This window comes from Festucalex cinctus, chromosome 11, assembly GCF_051991245.1.
Source record: "Festucalex cinctus isolate MCC-2025b chromosome 11, RoL_Fcin_1.0, whole genome shotgun sequence".
NCBI classification, from domain to species: domain Eukaryota; kingdom Metazoa; phylum Chordata; class Actinopteri; order Syngnathiformes; family Syngnathidae; genus Festucalex; species Festucalex cinctus.
The window spans coordinates 25,877,009-25,891,464 of record NC_135421.1 but is presented as its reverse complement, the minus strand read 5'-3'; the positions used below and the strand labels follow the sequence as shown (position 1 = coordinate 25,891,464).

The following is a 14,456-nucleotide window of genomic DNA, read 5'->3' as shown; positions in this document are numbered from 1 at the left end:
TGGCTCGTATATGTTGTTTGCGCACGTGTGTGAGATGGACGCGTGGCGAGGGCCTGCGAACGTTTGGCCCTGAGCCTCCTTGCCGGTCGCGCTCACCACGTTTGTGCCTTCATGTGTCCTCCAGAAAGGCAAGATGAAGGAGGCGGCTCAGAGGTACCAGTACGCTTTGAGGAAGTTTCCCAGGGAGGGCTTCGGAGACGACCTGAAGGCCTTCAAAGACCTGAGGGTCTCTCTGTACCTCAACCTCTCCCGCTGTCGCAGGAAAACCAACGTAAGATGCAATTTTGATCTCGCTTCAAAGTGGTGTTTGTTTTTTCAGAAAATGGTTAAATTAACAATGAGTGGCCTCCTTGCGGCAGGATTTCGGGATGGCTGAGGAGTTTGCGACAAAAGCACTGGAGCTGAAACCAAAATCCTACGAAGCCTATTATGCCCGCGCACGAGCTAAAAGGAGCAGCAGGTAAATGCTTCAGCAAATACATCAAGATAAATTAGCCTAGCTTAGAATGTAAATCCCTTTTTTCCCATCTGACAAACGTATCATCTCACATTATATTTTTATGTAGGTGTAAAAAGCAGGTTTGAAGAGGATTGTTTCATTAAATAATTATCTTTAGCAAAACCTAGGCTGAGCTAAAATACTTCCTGTTTTCATTCTTCTTCTTGACTGCAATTTACACAAACACACATAATATAATATGACGCCACCTAGTGGTCAAAAGTGGAATCACATTAAAAATAAATTGAAGGCAGAACAAATTAGAGTGCAAACTATACAACAAAATCTGTGAACTCTACATATCAAACCACATAATTCACCAAAGTCTGCTCGCATAATGCTAACACACAATGCAAAATGCCATAGACCGGCTAGCAAGACTAACATTCATGCCGTGGTAGTTATAACTAATTGCAGTAGTTGTGAACTACTTCTTGGCATGACTTTTATACTGCCACCTGGTGGCCAAGTTGCACACGCCAAAAGGCGGCATGATGCATTTTTTTTTTAATTCTTACATTCTGTTTAACTCTTTTACTCGCAGCCATTTTCACAATCAAACCCCTTCAATGATTTTGACTGATATTGCAAGGCCCACTGAATATTGTGTTCTATTGCTATAAAAACATGGAACCTACCAAAAGAAAGATTAGAGTCTCTTCTTTCATCATGAAAAAAAAAGTATTTATATCTGTTTTCGTTTTGCAGCAATTAGCATTAGAATATAGCTAAGTTTCATCATTATTTACAAATCTGTTTAAAACAGTGGGAAAAAGAGCCTTTTGCAACATGGCCCTGGTTGATCTCTTATGCTCTGCTGCCACCTGCTGCCCGTTTTTGTAATAACTACCATTGCTTCAAACATTCTTTTCAGTTCAAAGGCTGCATCAAAGCTAATGTAGGCTCTAGCATTAAAAAAACAAAAAAAAAAACACAAAAAAACATAAATACGTCTTTGGTATCATGGAAATATTTAAAATAGAACGTACTTATATGTTTTTGGGAGCAAATGAGTTAAGTATGTTAATATTTTGTTGTTTTTAAAGTACAACATTGTCGAGTGCTTGGACAACCATATCGTCGTCTTTGTTTTCCAGACAATTTGCCGCCGCCCTGGCCGACCTGCACGACGCCGCCAAGTTGTGCCCCAACAACCGCGAGATCCGTCGCCTGCTGGCCCGCGTGGAGGACGAGTGTAAGCAGATGCAGCGGGCGCAGACTACCAAAGGCGGCCCGGACGGGGCGGTCGGCGGCAACGGCGCCACCCCGCAAGCGGCGGGGGGCCACGACTCGGACCGGGAACGGGACGACACTCGGGACGAGTCATCTGAGTGGAGCCAAAGACACGGCGCCGAGGAGGAGGAAGACGAGGACGACGAGCGGCCGCAGTGCCGCTCGCTGGGGAATCACGCCGCTCATCACCCGGGCAGGCGATACCCTCGGGACCACCCTCAAGGTTTGCTTCTGCAGCCCACCAAGCAGGCCCAGATTGTCAAGACCAGCTCGCACGGAGCCAAATCCCAATACGCTCCCTCTAGCCCGTTACCGAGCCGGCACATGCTGAAACCCGGCCCGGGGATCGACATCGGGCCGCACCCGGCGCCCGCCGACGAGCCGCTCTACGGGAACCGCGTGACTCTGACGGTCATGACGCACGCCGGCGAGGCGGCGTCTTTTTCCTCCAGATCGGCCTCGACGCACTTGGACGGCGAGTCCGGCGGGAACATGCGCGTGTCCAGCTCCACCAGCAGTCTGGCGTCCAGCGGCAGCCTGTCGGACAGCGGCAAGATGGGCCCGGACGTCAAGTCCAAACACGCCGGCGACCACAAGCCCAGACCTTTCATGGGCGTCACCGACAAGACGGCGCGCTTCCTGCAGCAGAACGCGCAGCCGGCCGCCCGCGCCTGGACGAACCACTCCGTCGAGGACGACCACGACGACGACGACGGCGGTTTCGGGAAGACGGCGGGCGGCGCTTACCGCGACCAGCACAGGCCGCCGTTACACAACGGGGGGCCGCACGCCAACCAGTACTCTGACAAGTTCATCTGTTACAAGGACGCCAAGTCTCTGGCCACCCCCAGCCAAGCCCTGCACATCACGTCCATCAAGCCAAAGCGATCGTTTATCGAGTCCAACGTGTAGTCCCGGGGGAGCCGTGCCAAATGTTCCCGCCCGTCCGCCGCATCTTCTGTTACAAGATGGACGCTTTTGCACTGATGGAGCGGACGGCAGTCAAGTGGACATTCCTGTGTTTCAACAACTGGTTTGTATCAATGCGCTACTCACAAACGTTCGGGATTTTGGACTTTTGGGTGAACTGCTAGAACGGAGAGTGCGGGTGGTGGTATGCATGGTGAGCAAGGAGCAAAAGGCAGAATTCACAACAGGTGTTGACTCCATGAAGTATGTCTACTTCAATGCCTTTCTGTGAGTCTTCCAGTCTCTCTTTTGCAACCTAGTAACGGCACAAGTGTCACCATCTGGCTGCAACAGAGACTGGAAGAGTCACAGAAAGGCATGGAAGATGGCATCTTCTTGAAATCTTCACAAATCCAACACTTTTTTTTTTTTTTTTCAAATAATTAGCATTATACATTCAAAAAGTTTCAAAAAGGTTGGCCAAGACCCCACTTCCCTCACTGCTCACCATGAATACCACCACCCTCACTCTCTATTTTCTCTCGTTTTAACGTCTTCATTTGGAGAAGTTCAACTGTAGTTCACCTGTAAAGGTCCTCGTGCGTTTTAGCTTCATTCTAAAATTTCACCTAAAAAAAATCCCGAATGTTTTGTGGGCAGCAATTTGTTGTTTTGTTTTTGTCATTTGTATGCACAGTGTTGTTCAAATTGTGTTCAATGTTCTCCAGAGAAAAAGAACCACACACGCGCACGTGTGCGTTTGTTAAATATGTTTGTACATGTTATGAATCCACATTAACAGAGTTTAAAGTCTTTTTTTCTCTATTTGCTTGTTGTTGCTGTCTAGATTAATTTATTTACCAATGGCTTCGATGTAAGAGCAATATATTTTCTATAGTTATTTTTGCACAGCTATCAAGACATTTAAATGAAGTGCATGCTACATTTGCGCTTTACACCATCTCTCCTTCCGTTCTTCACGTGGATGTTCAACGCAAGCGTTCGATGCCATGTTCTTTCTTGTCAGTATTGTGGTCGCATACTGTAATGGAGTTGTGCTGCCATGGCAACCATGGGAGAGAAATAAAGACCCCGCGAGGGATGACAAACACGTCTACGCAGTGCGATCAAACAAAGAGTGGATGTTTGTTTGGAAAATGTGCTGGCAGCGGGCCTGCATTGTCGTACTTGGAAACACTTTTATGCAAGCACCATTCACTTTTATTACAATATAACAACAATAATAATAGTTATTAAATATGATGTGACCATTCAAGTAATTCTAGGCCTTGCGCTCTTCTCGCATCACGATGATAGTTGTTGGCTATGCTTCCATCGACTGATGGCCATCTTCAGAGCTCTTTTAGGGGTGAGCAAGATGCTTGAGCGGCAGCACGTGAGTGACATCTCACCGGCGGCCATGACGGCGGAACGCACAAACTCATCAGACCTTCGCATGACTCTAAAAGAGATCAACGCAGTACAAGAAAATTTAGAGGCGGCAACTAAGTACCCATACTAAGCACTTAACACATTGATGTTTTGTTGAAAGTTTGTCATGCGCAGTGGATGTACTTTAATGAAAGTTTTGGGAGCGTGAGTCAACTTTACAGATGCCGTTTCAGCCTGTTGGACCTCCTTCCTGAAGGTAAGAATGCAGGCATACATTTTGTAGGGATGGCGAAGAAAAGGCGACCAAATCGGATAAGTCGACTTTAAAAATAGGTCGGCTACAAATGTCTACCTCCAAGCTCCAGCAGAACCATATTTGCGCCGACTCCATGTTTTTACACGGACCTTTATTTGAAGACGCACGTCCATCCACTGGACAGGAAGTTATTCAGCTCATTGATGCTAATTGGCAGGTCCACCTGTTTTTACTCATGGACTATTGTTGTTGAAATATCATCTGTAAGTGAATTTTAAGACACTATTACATGTGTAATGTAGCTATAATTGATGTATCTGTGAACTAAATGGTAATTCGTGCTTGTTTACCATAAATTTTAATCGTTAGCGCGCTAATGCTAATCGCGATTGCTAACTGCCTAGCATGGGGCTAATTTGGTTGGTGTTTAATAAAGATCATGCACAGAAGATAATCAATAATTAGTAGTCATATCCACTCAGTTCAACTCGTGTATATATAATAATGTATGTGGGAACTCAATGGTGCTTAGTACTTGTTTACTTTAAAAAATATAAACACTAGCGCGTTATTGCTAATCGCGATTGCTAACGTTTAGCATAGGCTAATTTGTTTGTTTTTTAAAAATGCTCATAAAAATATATTAGAGTGTGGGGGGCAATTATTCGATGTAATAATTGGTAGGATAGCCGATTTTAAAAAGATTCAATGTGACAGCCTTACATTTGAGATGTTTTTATGTAGCTGGATGTGTGCTAACGCAATAGCTAATGGTTGTCATGACAACTGGCACCTTGAACAACCTTGTATTCGCCAATCATGTTGTGACCTGACTTAAAAGGTGACAAAGGGAGCTTGTGGCCTCATAATATCAGGATGGATTGGTGCCACACGCAAATATTGGAAAGAAGATTTTGGTACTGTGTGTGTGTGTGTGTGTGTGTGTGTGTGTGTGTGTGTGTGTGTGTGTGTGATGGGATAATCAGAGCATTGATAAAAGCGGCTTATGTTTCTGCTTTCCAATTCCGGCTTGTCATTTTAGGATCAAACATTTTAAATCCCGCCACCATCTCCGCGAGTGTACAACACACATCAACCAACCCGCTCTCCTATTGGCCGATTCCCATCTCCACAGTCGCTCAGCTGCATGGGCGAGCTCGGCACCGTCCACCTTGTTGGCTTGAAAGATGGCGGCCAATCCTTCCTCACCTGCACATCCTCCTTTGACCAATCGGGGAGCAGCGGGCTGCAGGTGCGTATGGGGGCTTCATTTTGACACAAAAAAAAAATGCTTGGAAGTGAGATCATACACATATTATATATTACAGTCATGTGATTTTAAATACTAAATAAATAATGACTTATTTCTCAAAAGTGTCTCCACCACACCTTCACATGACAGTATGAAGATTTATCATTTCAGGCAGAGACAAAGTGTTTGCAGCCAGGTTAATGATGCCACATAGCATCCCCCATCTTCATCATCATGATGATGACATCATTTCATGATTATTATTATTATTATAGGATCAGATTCGACGTGGATTCCAAACCACCACCAGGAGCGTGCAGGCTCCGCTGGCCCCAACGACGGCGTGTGGAGTCTTCTAGTCTACAAAATGTGAGTCACGGACTCGCCGTGCCAGAAGCAAACCTCAGACGGGTTTTACTGAAATCACTTGAACAGACGCAGGAAAGCAAACGTCACCGTCTCCGCGCGTGCTTCAGTCGCAGGACACTACATTAGGTACACCTGGGCGACCTAATCCATCCATCCGTTTATTGGAGTGCTTGTGCTCATTTGGATCACAGTCAAGTTGAAGTTCACCCCAGGTGGCTTTGGGCACCAGCCATTTGCAGTTTTGCTTTGTTTTTGGGGGTGATGTTAAGGCTAACAATAACCCTGGAAGCATTCCTGTAAATGTTGCATTATGGTAACTGAACATGCGCATAATAGAGTACATACAGTTGTAATAATGAGAGTGTATTGACCTTGGCATGCAGTCAGCTTCCGCAGACAAAGGAAGAATACATTTATCATAAAAAAAAAAAAAAAAAAGAACCACAATGACATGAACATGTGGAATATTCTTTGAGCGAAGGCAAATGGACAGTAAATCCGCGTTAGGATTCCTTTTTTCCGTTGTGCAAGCTTGGAAAACATAACGCGATATAAAAGGTTTGCCCCAGTGCGGCGTGAAACGTCACACGCACACGTCAAACTGCTGCAGTCTGACACGCAAACGTGCAACAGAGTCGAACTGGTCACACTTCAAATCACATCCAATTTTGAAGTGGCCCAAAAAGTGCTTGATTTAAAACAGAAATGCCATCTACGCCAGTGACACGCAGAACAATTAACTTCCACTAGATGGCAGAAGGTACAATTCACCTGTTGTCATTTGCATGATTTTTGAGAGTCGATTGGAACAAGATAAGCATTATATCAGTGGAATTTTTAGAATGTAAGATATGTGCCAATAATAATAACGTAATGCCTAATAATAATATAATGCACCGGCTGGGATAGGCTCCAGCATCCCGCGACCCTTGTGAGGAGCAAGCGGTCAAGAAAATAGATGGATGAATAAAAAGCTTTAGACAAATTAAAATAATAAATAAAAGCTGATAAAACAAAAATAAATATATGGATATTTAACATTTTTGTTGAAAAAAAATAAAACAAAAATTTAATTAGACTTAATATAAAATAAAATAATACATAAAGAAACAAACTATATTAGTAATTGTAATATAACATAATAATAATAATAATAATATGTATAATATAAAACTTCATATAATAACAAAAATAAACAAAATAAGTAATAAAATCAAGATTTCAAAAAATTACAAAAAATAAAATAAATCTAAGTATAATACTTGCTAGTAATGATGGAGGGCATTTTGGGAGACAGGCACCGCAATCACATACCTGCAAGGACGGATATCTGAGTGTGTGTAAGAGTGTGCGTACCTGGCACACACGAGATCAGCCCCTCAAAAAAAAAAAAAAAAAAATCCACTTTCACATCTTAATCCCGAGAACTACTTGAAAGCACTCTGCTAGCCGACACGCTTCAATGATGGAGCAGGCTGGTGCCTCCTCGCTGCAAGAAAAAATAATGATAATCAAGTGTATTTTGATATGGAAGGCCTGTTTGTGCTGCAGCTGAAAGGGAAGATGGTGCTGTGGTGTTTTTTTTTTTTTTTTTTTTAAACCTGTCGTGCTATTTTAAAGTATGCATAAGAGTTCCCAACTCCTGTGAACAAATAAGAGGTTGTTAATCTTTCAGGGGGAAGAAAAAAGACATCACGTTAACAAACTTGGATGTTATTCGCTGTAGCAAAACCTGTTGAGGAACAAAGAAAAACACGTTTAGAAACATAATACAGTAATAATGACCTCACGGGATTTTGTGTCGTATCCAAGAAGAGTTAATATGAGTTTTAACTTAACGAAACAGCGCCCTCTTGTGGACAAATGAGAGAAATTGCCATATTTTGCTTAGGCTTTGAATAATTTTCTAATCTGACCAATGGAGCAAAATCAATAATTTCCCAGTGCATGTCTGACACCCGGAAACGACAAGTTGTCCATCAGAGGAGAAGGCACAGCACAGATTAGAAGTGGAGAAGACTTAAATGGAGAGCGTGTGGAGGAGCTTCGCAACACATGCTGAGGGTCGAAAAGCACACACGCGTTCACAATGTGGAGTGTATTTGTTCAGTTGGCAGTGTGACAAGAGCAGCAAAGTCTTTGTTAGTAAGTCGCAGCTGTTCCAGCAGCCTTGCAAACAAGGTAAACAAAAAAAAAAAAGTTGTACAAGGCACACAATGAACGCGCATTCAACTTTCAATTTTTCTTCCATGTCAGAGGACAAAAAAATACCGCAGCTTTTTAACTATGCGATCATAATACCACATCTATAATATTGTACACATTGGACTTTCTGTCAAATGTAATAATTTGCCAATCCGAGTTTACGTCACAAGTCAAAATGGCGGTCAATTCGGTGAAAGGAAGCTCTCCGCTCATTGAGACGCCAGCACCGCATTGGCCCCACCCTCTGCACGCGCATGTCGTTGACGTCTACATGCACAAGGAGGCGCCAAATACCAAACACTCATTTTGTTTTTGCGTTGCTTTTCAATGGAGTACACAAAATGACCAGTTTTTTTTTTTAACGCAAATACAGCTGATTATTTGAGGAAAAATGCAAAAAAAAAAAAAAAAACTTCATAAACGAAATGAGGCGCCAGCAGCAGCAATCACTTTCTTGTAACATACTTCCTTTTTCTGAGCGAGCGATATGGAAGAAAATGTCTCGCATCACATGATACGACAAATGTGTTTGCCCTCTTTAGAAGTAACCATTGTCGATGTTGGGAATGGACAGAACAGTGATTACCAAAAATGCACAAAAGAGTCCTTGTAACCAAATTTAATTATGGAGGAGCGGGGCTCAGATTGTGCTAGATGCATGTTAAAATATATTGCACAAAAGCATCATATAGAAGCACAGTCATAATTACGAAATATTTTGATCACACAGCACATTGCTACCACCATTCTGGATTTCATTTAGATCATCAAAAGGAGAAGGGCGGGGGCGATAATATCAAGAGCCAACCTTTTCATTGCACAATACATAATTCACTATTGATCTGCTGATTCAAGAGTATAAACTAGCTGGATGACAGTTTGGAAATTTTGCGCGAAAAAAAAAAGCAGTGTGAGTTTAGCAAAGCAAATGGTAACAATTTGGGTTGGTCTGAAGTTAAAAAAAAAAAAAAAAAAGAAAGGAAAAAAAGAAACACAAAAACAAGGGGAATGCTTTCAACTGTTCAGAGTCACTGTAACGAAACAAAAAGGCCTTCATTGCTTTGTTCATTTATCATTGGTGCACCTTATCGACAATATTCACACTCTTATAAAGAGGTCACATCAACTAGCATTCACAAATTAAAATTCACTCTGGTTCTTGAAAGGTAGAAAAGAACCCTGATTATTTCATTAGCTAAAAAGACTGACAGCTTGTAAAAGAAAGCTTATGAAAGACACAGTAACAAAGAGTGTCGTATTTCAGGGGTGGGGAACCAACACCTGTAGGCACTTGGCTGGGAGCCCTCACACAATTTTCAAAACAAGTCAAACCACAGCTGTTATTAAAAAAAAAGAAAAAGTCCCACAACAATACCTCACATGCTCATAAATCTCACAACGTCTGAATATAACTACTGAAAAGAGGAAGGCCTATGTAGTACTGAATTAAGATGATATAGAGTGAAACTGTTTTCCACAATTTCAGTTTTCGTGACTTTTTTTGGGGGGGGGGGCCGTGTGGCTAAAACAATGCCCAACTTGAGCTGCCTAGCAACGTAGTTAGCTTGCAAGCTAGCTCCTTGCTAGCACCTCTTGTCGTTGGGGAACTTGAAAGTCGGACTTATTCCAGCCACTGGTGGCTTTAAGCGTATATATTTTCACAACTCAAACATGTTGGGATGTGACGGAATAAAAAAAAAAAAAAAAAAAAAGTTGCTGGATGGATGAAGTGGCATCCATTTTCCAGTGAGTTGAGTTGTGGTTTCAGAATGTTTAGCGAACATACCCCCAGTGGCATTATTTCTTTCTTTTATCATTTTGAAGCCTTATTTTATATAGGCCTACTTACCTTTTTATTTTATTTTATTTTTTTATCTCTAAAGTTCTCTCTGTCGTGTGTCAAATTTAGAAGAAATTTATTTTCTCCTCACATGAACTTTCAATTTTCTCAGTGATGTGAAAAAGGTTAACTTTTTAGAGCTTGCTTTATCATCTGTTTTCTCAACATCATAGGAGGGGAAAAAAAAATGCTTATCTGAAACTGATCTCACACAAAGTTTAGATCCTAGCAAGATGAATGCCTGATGAATAATCGAATGCCACTCAGATGTACTGTATATGAATGCTTGTTAGTGTAGATACTACTGTAGTTTGAAACTGAATGAAAACATTCCCAGTCATAACATTTGGCACTGTTGTCATTTAGATGGACGGACGGGAACGTCCGCCTACGGGCCGCTGTCCAACTCGTCAGCCTCCACCAGGCAGGAGCGGTCGGCGTCGGGCGCTCTGAACGGCGGGTGGTACTCGAACGCCGTGAACAGGGAGGAGCCCGGAAGTTGCTTCTGGTGCAGGAACCAAACCACGGCGGAGACGACCATGATGGCGATGACGCAGAGAATGACGAGCCCCGACAGCAGGCCGCTGGATTCTGTTGCGGCGCAATCGACAATGAAGGTAACGTAGTATAAATAGTCATGAAAGTTTTTTTGGAAGGGGAAAGAAGAAGAAGAAGAAGAAGCTTACTTTTTTTGGCTTCCTCTGCTTCTAAAAAAAAACAAAAACAACGTAAGTTGCTAAGAAAAACCAAGTAGGAGCCCTTTTAGATGGTTCCAGGTTAAAAAAAAAATAAAAAATGGTAAGGTGTGAAAGTTAGACATTTTGTTGAATATTTTTCCATAAAAAATGGATGTTAAAAAATCGATTCGAGAATTGCGTGTTATAGTATCGCGATATATTGCCGAATCGATTTTTTTTTAACACCCCTAGTTTGGACAGTTTTATTGTAAATGGCTCATCTATACAATGCTAATTAGCTGAACGTAAAAGGTGACCTCCTTTTTCTTAAAAAATAGAATACACAAAACCCAAACTTGACTGGTTTGGCGCTCCCGATTTCGACTAAAATCTCCAATGAACCTAACATGCATGTTTTTTGAAACATGAAGAAAAAAAACAGTCAATAAACATGTTATGACGGCGACACGAATCATGGAAAACGCGAAAAGTCGCACGTACTCTGAGCCGTCTCGCAGACCACGCCGTTCTCCAGATCGTCCAGGCAGCTGACGCGTTCCCACTTGCCCGTGTCGCTGTGCACGGCCACGCACGTTTCCACGGGCACGAAATCCGACGGGGACGAGCCCGCCTCCCAGTTGGTAAACTTGACCGGCTGCTCGTCAAACCACATCATGCCTTCACCTGGGAAGAGTGATTGCGTCAGCACAATGACTGCGGCCAGAAATCACTCATGTGCATCTTTCACTTCCTAAATACTTTTTTTTTTATCTCCGTTTCGTGCCTCCACTGTGCAAAAAAAGGATATCCTGAAGCTGCGTCAGGATGTACAGTTAGTTGGGTGAGTGAAGTCGCTTTTTGTTTTCACTTTGAGGACAACCAAAAATCACTTAAATAAATAAAACAAAAAAAGAACACAACATATCAAAATGTATACCAATATACCAAATAAGATTCCACAATCCACCACAATCCGTTTGAAATTTGTTTAACCATACGTTTTAGGTATGAACTAAAATCCCTGAGTTGATCTTGGCAACAAGCCCGCATGGTTCCACAAGTCTTTGGTCACATGACAACTTACTGTTTGTATCGTAATACATTCCAAGCCACACGTTGACTTCGCCTTTCCACACCTCGGGACTATATTTAATCACAAATTCATTCTCCTCGGCACTCTGGATGGTCAGCAGCTCTGTAAAAATGATCATTTCAAACAAAACATGACACCAAAATTACAGATACATTAAGGAACATCTGCAAGCTTCAAAGTTAATCAAAAACTCTTATTATCTATGCACTGAATTTTTCTTCCTTGATTGTGCTTGTCGGTCATATTCTCTCATACGAGTTACATTAATTTTGACATACCGGAGTTTGGACAGAGGCTTTTAGCATTCTCAAAATTATACACTTTGAGTTTGTCTTCTTCTCCGTGCACAAAGTGGTAGCATCTGTCTTTAAAAGGCACCCAGGTGCGTCCATCGGCAGGACATTCTGAGGAGAAAATATGATTTAAAAAAAAAAAAAAAAAAAAAGTGAAAACAGCGTCAATTGTTGTGTCTTTGATTAGGCCGTTTAAATCTCTGTTCACTAGTCATACCTCCAGTTCACTATTACTCTAATACTGTAATCCCAAAGTAGCACTTGTCAGTTACACTCAATGTGAAAGGAATTATCAATAAAGGTAAACATCCTCCAAAAGCTATTGGCTCTTGAGTTGCAAGGCATTTAAATCCTTGTTCATTCACTGTAGCTCCACTAATCGAAGTTTAAGGCGATTAAACAGGAATGATACTACGTTAATCCCCAAATTTGAAATCAGGAGTTATCACTCAAGGTTTAAGTCAATTATTAATTGTGGTAAACATTGGAGCCTGATTTGTAGGACATTTAAATGTCTGTTCACATGTTGTGGCTCTGTAGATTTAAATGAATTGCATGAATTTTGGCTACAATAATCACAAAGTTGCAATTATCACTAATTTGTTGGCCGTGTAAATCCTTGTTCGTTAGCTGTAACTCGACTAATTGAAGTTTATGGTGATTAAACAGGATTTATGACACAGTAATCTGAAAAGATAAGGAAATCATTCAATGTTAAGTCATTAAAGTGGTAAACTTGTTCATTAGTAGGCCATTCAATAGCCGTTATAAAGATTTAACAGAACTTTAGGCGGAAAAAGGGCCAGTTCAGGAAATTGTGCAATTTTCATAACTACCTATGCAGGCTCCAAAACTTTACTGCAGAGTAAACAACAGTATCGACATTTGGGAGACTTTAAAACGTGTCGTTTAACTTTCTAAACCAACAAAACAAGAGAACATCAGCAAGTCTGCAAACGGAAAAAGGGGCCTGTAATATATGCACGTATCACGACAGTGTTTTGTGTGTGAATTGCGTTGGATCAAAAGTGAGTAGGGCGAAGTTCGCCGCGATCCTTACCCCCCGTCCAAGCCGCCTGCAGCTGGAGAAGAAACACACACAAGCAGCACGTCAGGGACAGAGGACGACGACCACTTTTCTGCGGCAACTCCATGACAGAAAAGAGCCACAAGAATCAACAAAACCCCGACTTGTTTTTTCTCTTGCTTCGCAAGGCGAGTTGGCCCCGCCCACTAGTCCGGAACAGACATGCCTCCGCTGCCTCGGCAGAAAGTCAGACCATTTACAACGTTCAGTTATGCGACATAACTAGAGCACATAAACAACAAGCAAACAAACGACCGTAAGCAGCATTTGAAAGAAAAATCTCGACGAAAGTTTGGATATTGTAGCATCGTGTTGGAGCTGATTCATTTTCAAGCGCACTCTGATTTGAACGTGGACAAATTGTGATCTAACTTGATGTCAAAATGCCTTTTAAAAAAAAACATTTCGATAACCATAACCCAGGAATACACCCTGTACACCTTTTAATGGTGAACAATAACCTAAAATAACCCCATAACTCCAACAGCGCTGTCAAAAATCTAATGTCAAACGATGCGTTCAAAGTACAAAGAGAGGAAACTAAAGTATTATGTAATACGGGTACGGTATTTTCTCAGTTTCTTATGGACACAAAGATTAAACTGTAACGAGTCACTCGGAATATATGTGGTAAATTAAATTTAAGACCGTAAAACTACAATGACAGTCTTCAATGTATTTATTTATTTTTACCGCATCAGAACTGGGACGCTTTGAAATCCGATTACTCCTGAACGTATCTGACCGATTCTTACATTTGGAACACACCTGTGTATGTTAATGGCATCCATATTAAACTCATGTATATTTATAAATAAAATAACAATACCAGGAAACTGTCATAGATAGATAGATTAGTAATTAGACAAAAGAAAATGCTTATTTTTGTAGGCGTCAAATATGAAACGTTTACGTAACCTCGCTGTGACCTGAAAGTAAATGACGTGGACGTCACCTACCAGCTTATTCACCGAATGCAACAAAACTTTAAAAGCTATGGATATTAATGAAGCACATTTGCTCCCTGGAATATCATGCGTGCACTTCGGCTCTGAAAGGAGGACGATTCTCAAGATTTTCATCATTCTGTAAATCTTTTATCGGTGAGTTTGATGTTTTGTTTGTTGAAGGTTTAAGTGGGGGGGGGTGGGGCATCTTGATTGTGCTTGCTGTTGTGTTCGCTCATTAACAACTATTTTTTGGAAAATAACACCTTAACTTTTTAATCAATTATATGTATACAGTTAACTAGGTTTAGTCATTCATCTCATAGGCCTATTTTTTTTTATTTACCAATTTGTGGGTACACGTGTTCTTTATCTTATTAGACTGAAACGAATGAGTACCTTTC

General features: G+C 41.6%; 3 protein-coding genes across 8 annotated transcripts in view; 2 read left to right on the top strand and 1 right to left on the bottom strand.

Moving 5' to 3' along the window:
• Positions 1-3,752, top strand: part of tanc1b (tetratricopeptide repeat, ankyrin repeat and coiled-coil containing 1b) — an 86,041-nt gene extending 82,289 nt beyond the window's left edge. For all 4 annotated transcript variants that reach the window (XM_077536510.1, XM_077536511.1, XM_077536512.1 and 1 more), the window contains 3 exons: positions 125-271; positions 360-460; positions 1,597-3,752. In XM_077536510.1, coding sequence (XP_077392636.1) covers positions 125-271; positions 360-460; positions 1,597-2,644 — 1,296 coding nt within the window. In that variant the 3' untranslated portion in view covers positions 2,645-3,752. The remainder of the gene's footprint in view (positions 1-124; positions 272-359; positions 461-1,596) is intronic.
• Positions 3,753-4,448: 696 nt separating this feature from the next.
• Positions 4,449-14,456, top strand: part of tank (TRAF family member-associated NFKB activator) — a 39,141-nt gene continuing 29,133 nt past the window's right edge. Inside the window, exons 1-4 of one of the 2 annotated variants that reach the window (XM_077535855.1) lie at positions 4,449-4,552; positions 5,332-5,541; positions 5,817-5,910; positions 10,322-10,572. The gene's annotated coding sequence lies outside the window, so the exon portion shown is untranslated. Of the gene's footprint in view, positions 4,553-5,331; positions 5,542-5,816; positions 5,911-10,321; positions 10,573-13,772; positions 14,209-14,456 lie in introns of those variants that run through there. The other variant, XM_077535856.1, reaches the window with a different exon arrangement.
• Positions 8,720-13,262, bottom strand: cd302 (CD302 molecule). Of its 2 annotated transcripts, none has more exons than XM_077535858.1 (6): positions 13,079-13,262; positions 12,004-12,129; positions 11,717-11,827; positions 11,134-11,316; positions 10,642-10,659; positions 8,720-10,546 (listed from the first exon to the last, which is right to left on the bottom strand). In XM_077535858.1, the coding sequence occupies exons 1-6, from the start codon at positions 13,170-13,172 to the stop codon at positions 10,344-10,346; spliced, it is 735 nt and encodes a 244-aa protein (XP_077391984.1). In that variant the 5' UTR covers positions 13,173-13,262; the 3' UTR covers positions 8,720-10,343. The 2 variants fall into 2 exon arrangements, with proteins under 2 accessions (XP_077391984.1, XP_077391983.1); XM_077535857.1 differs by having other exon boundaries at positions 10,642-10,662; positions 13,079-13,261.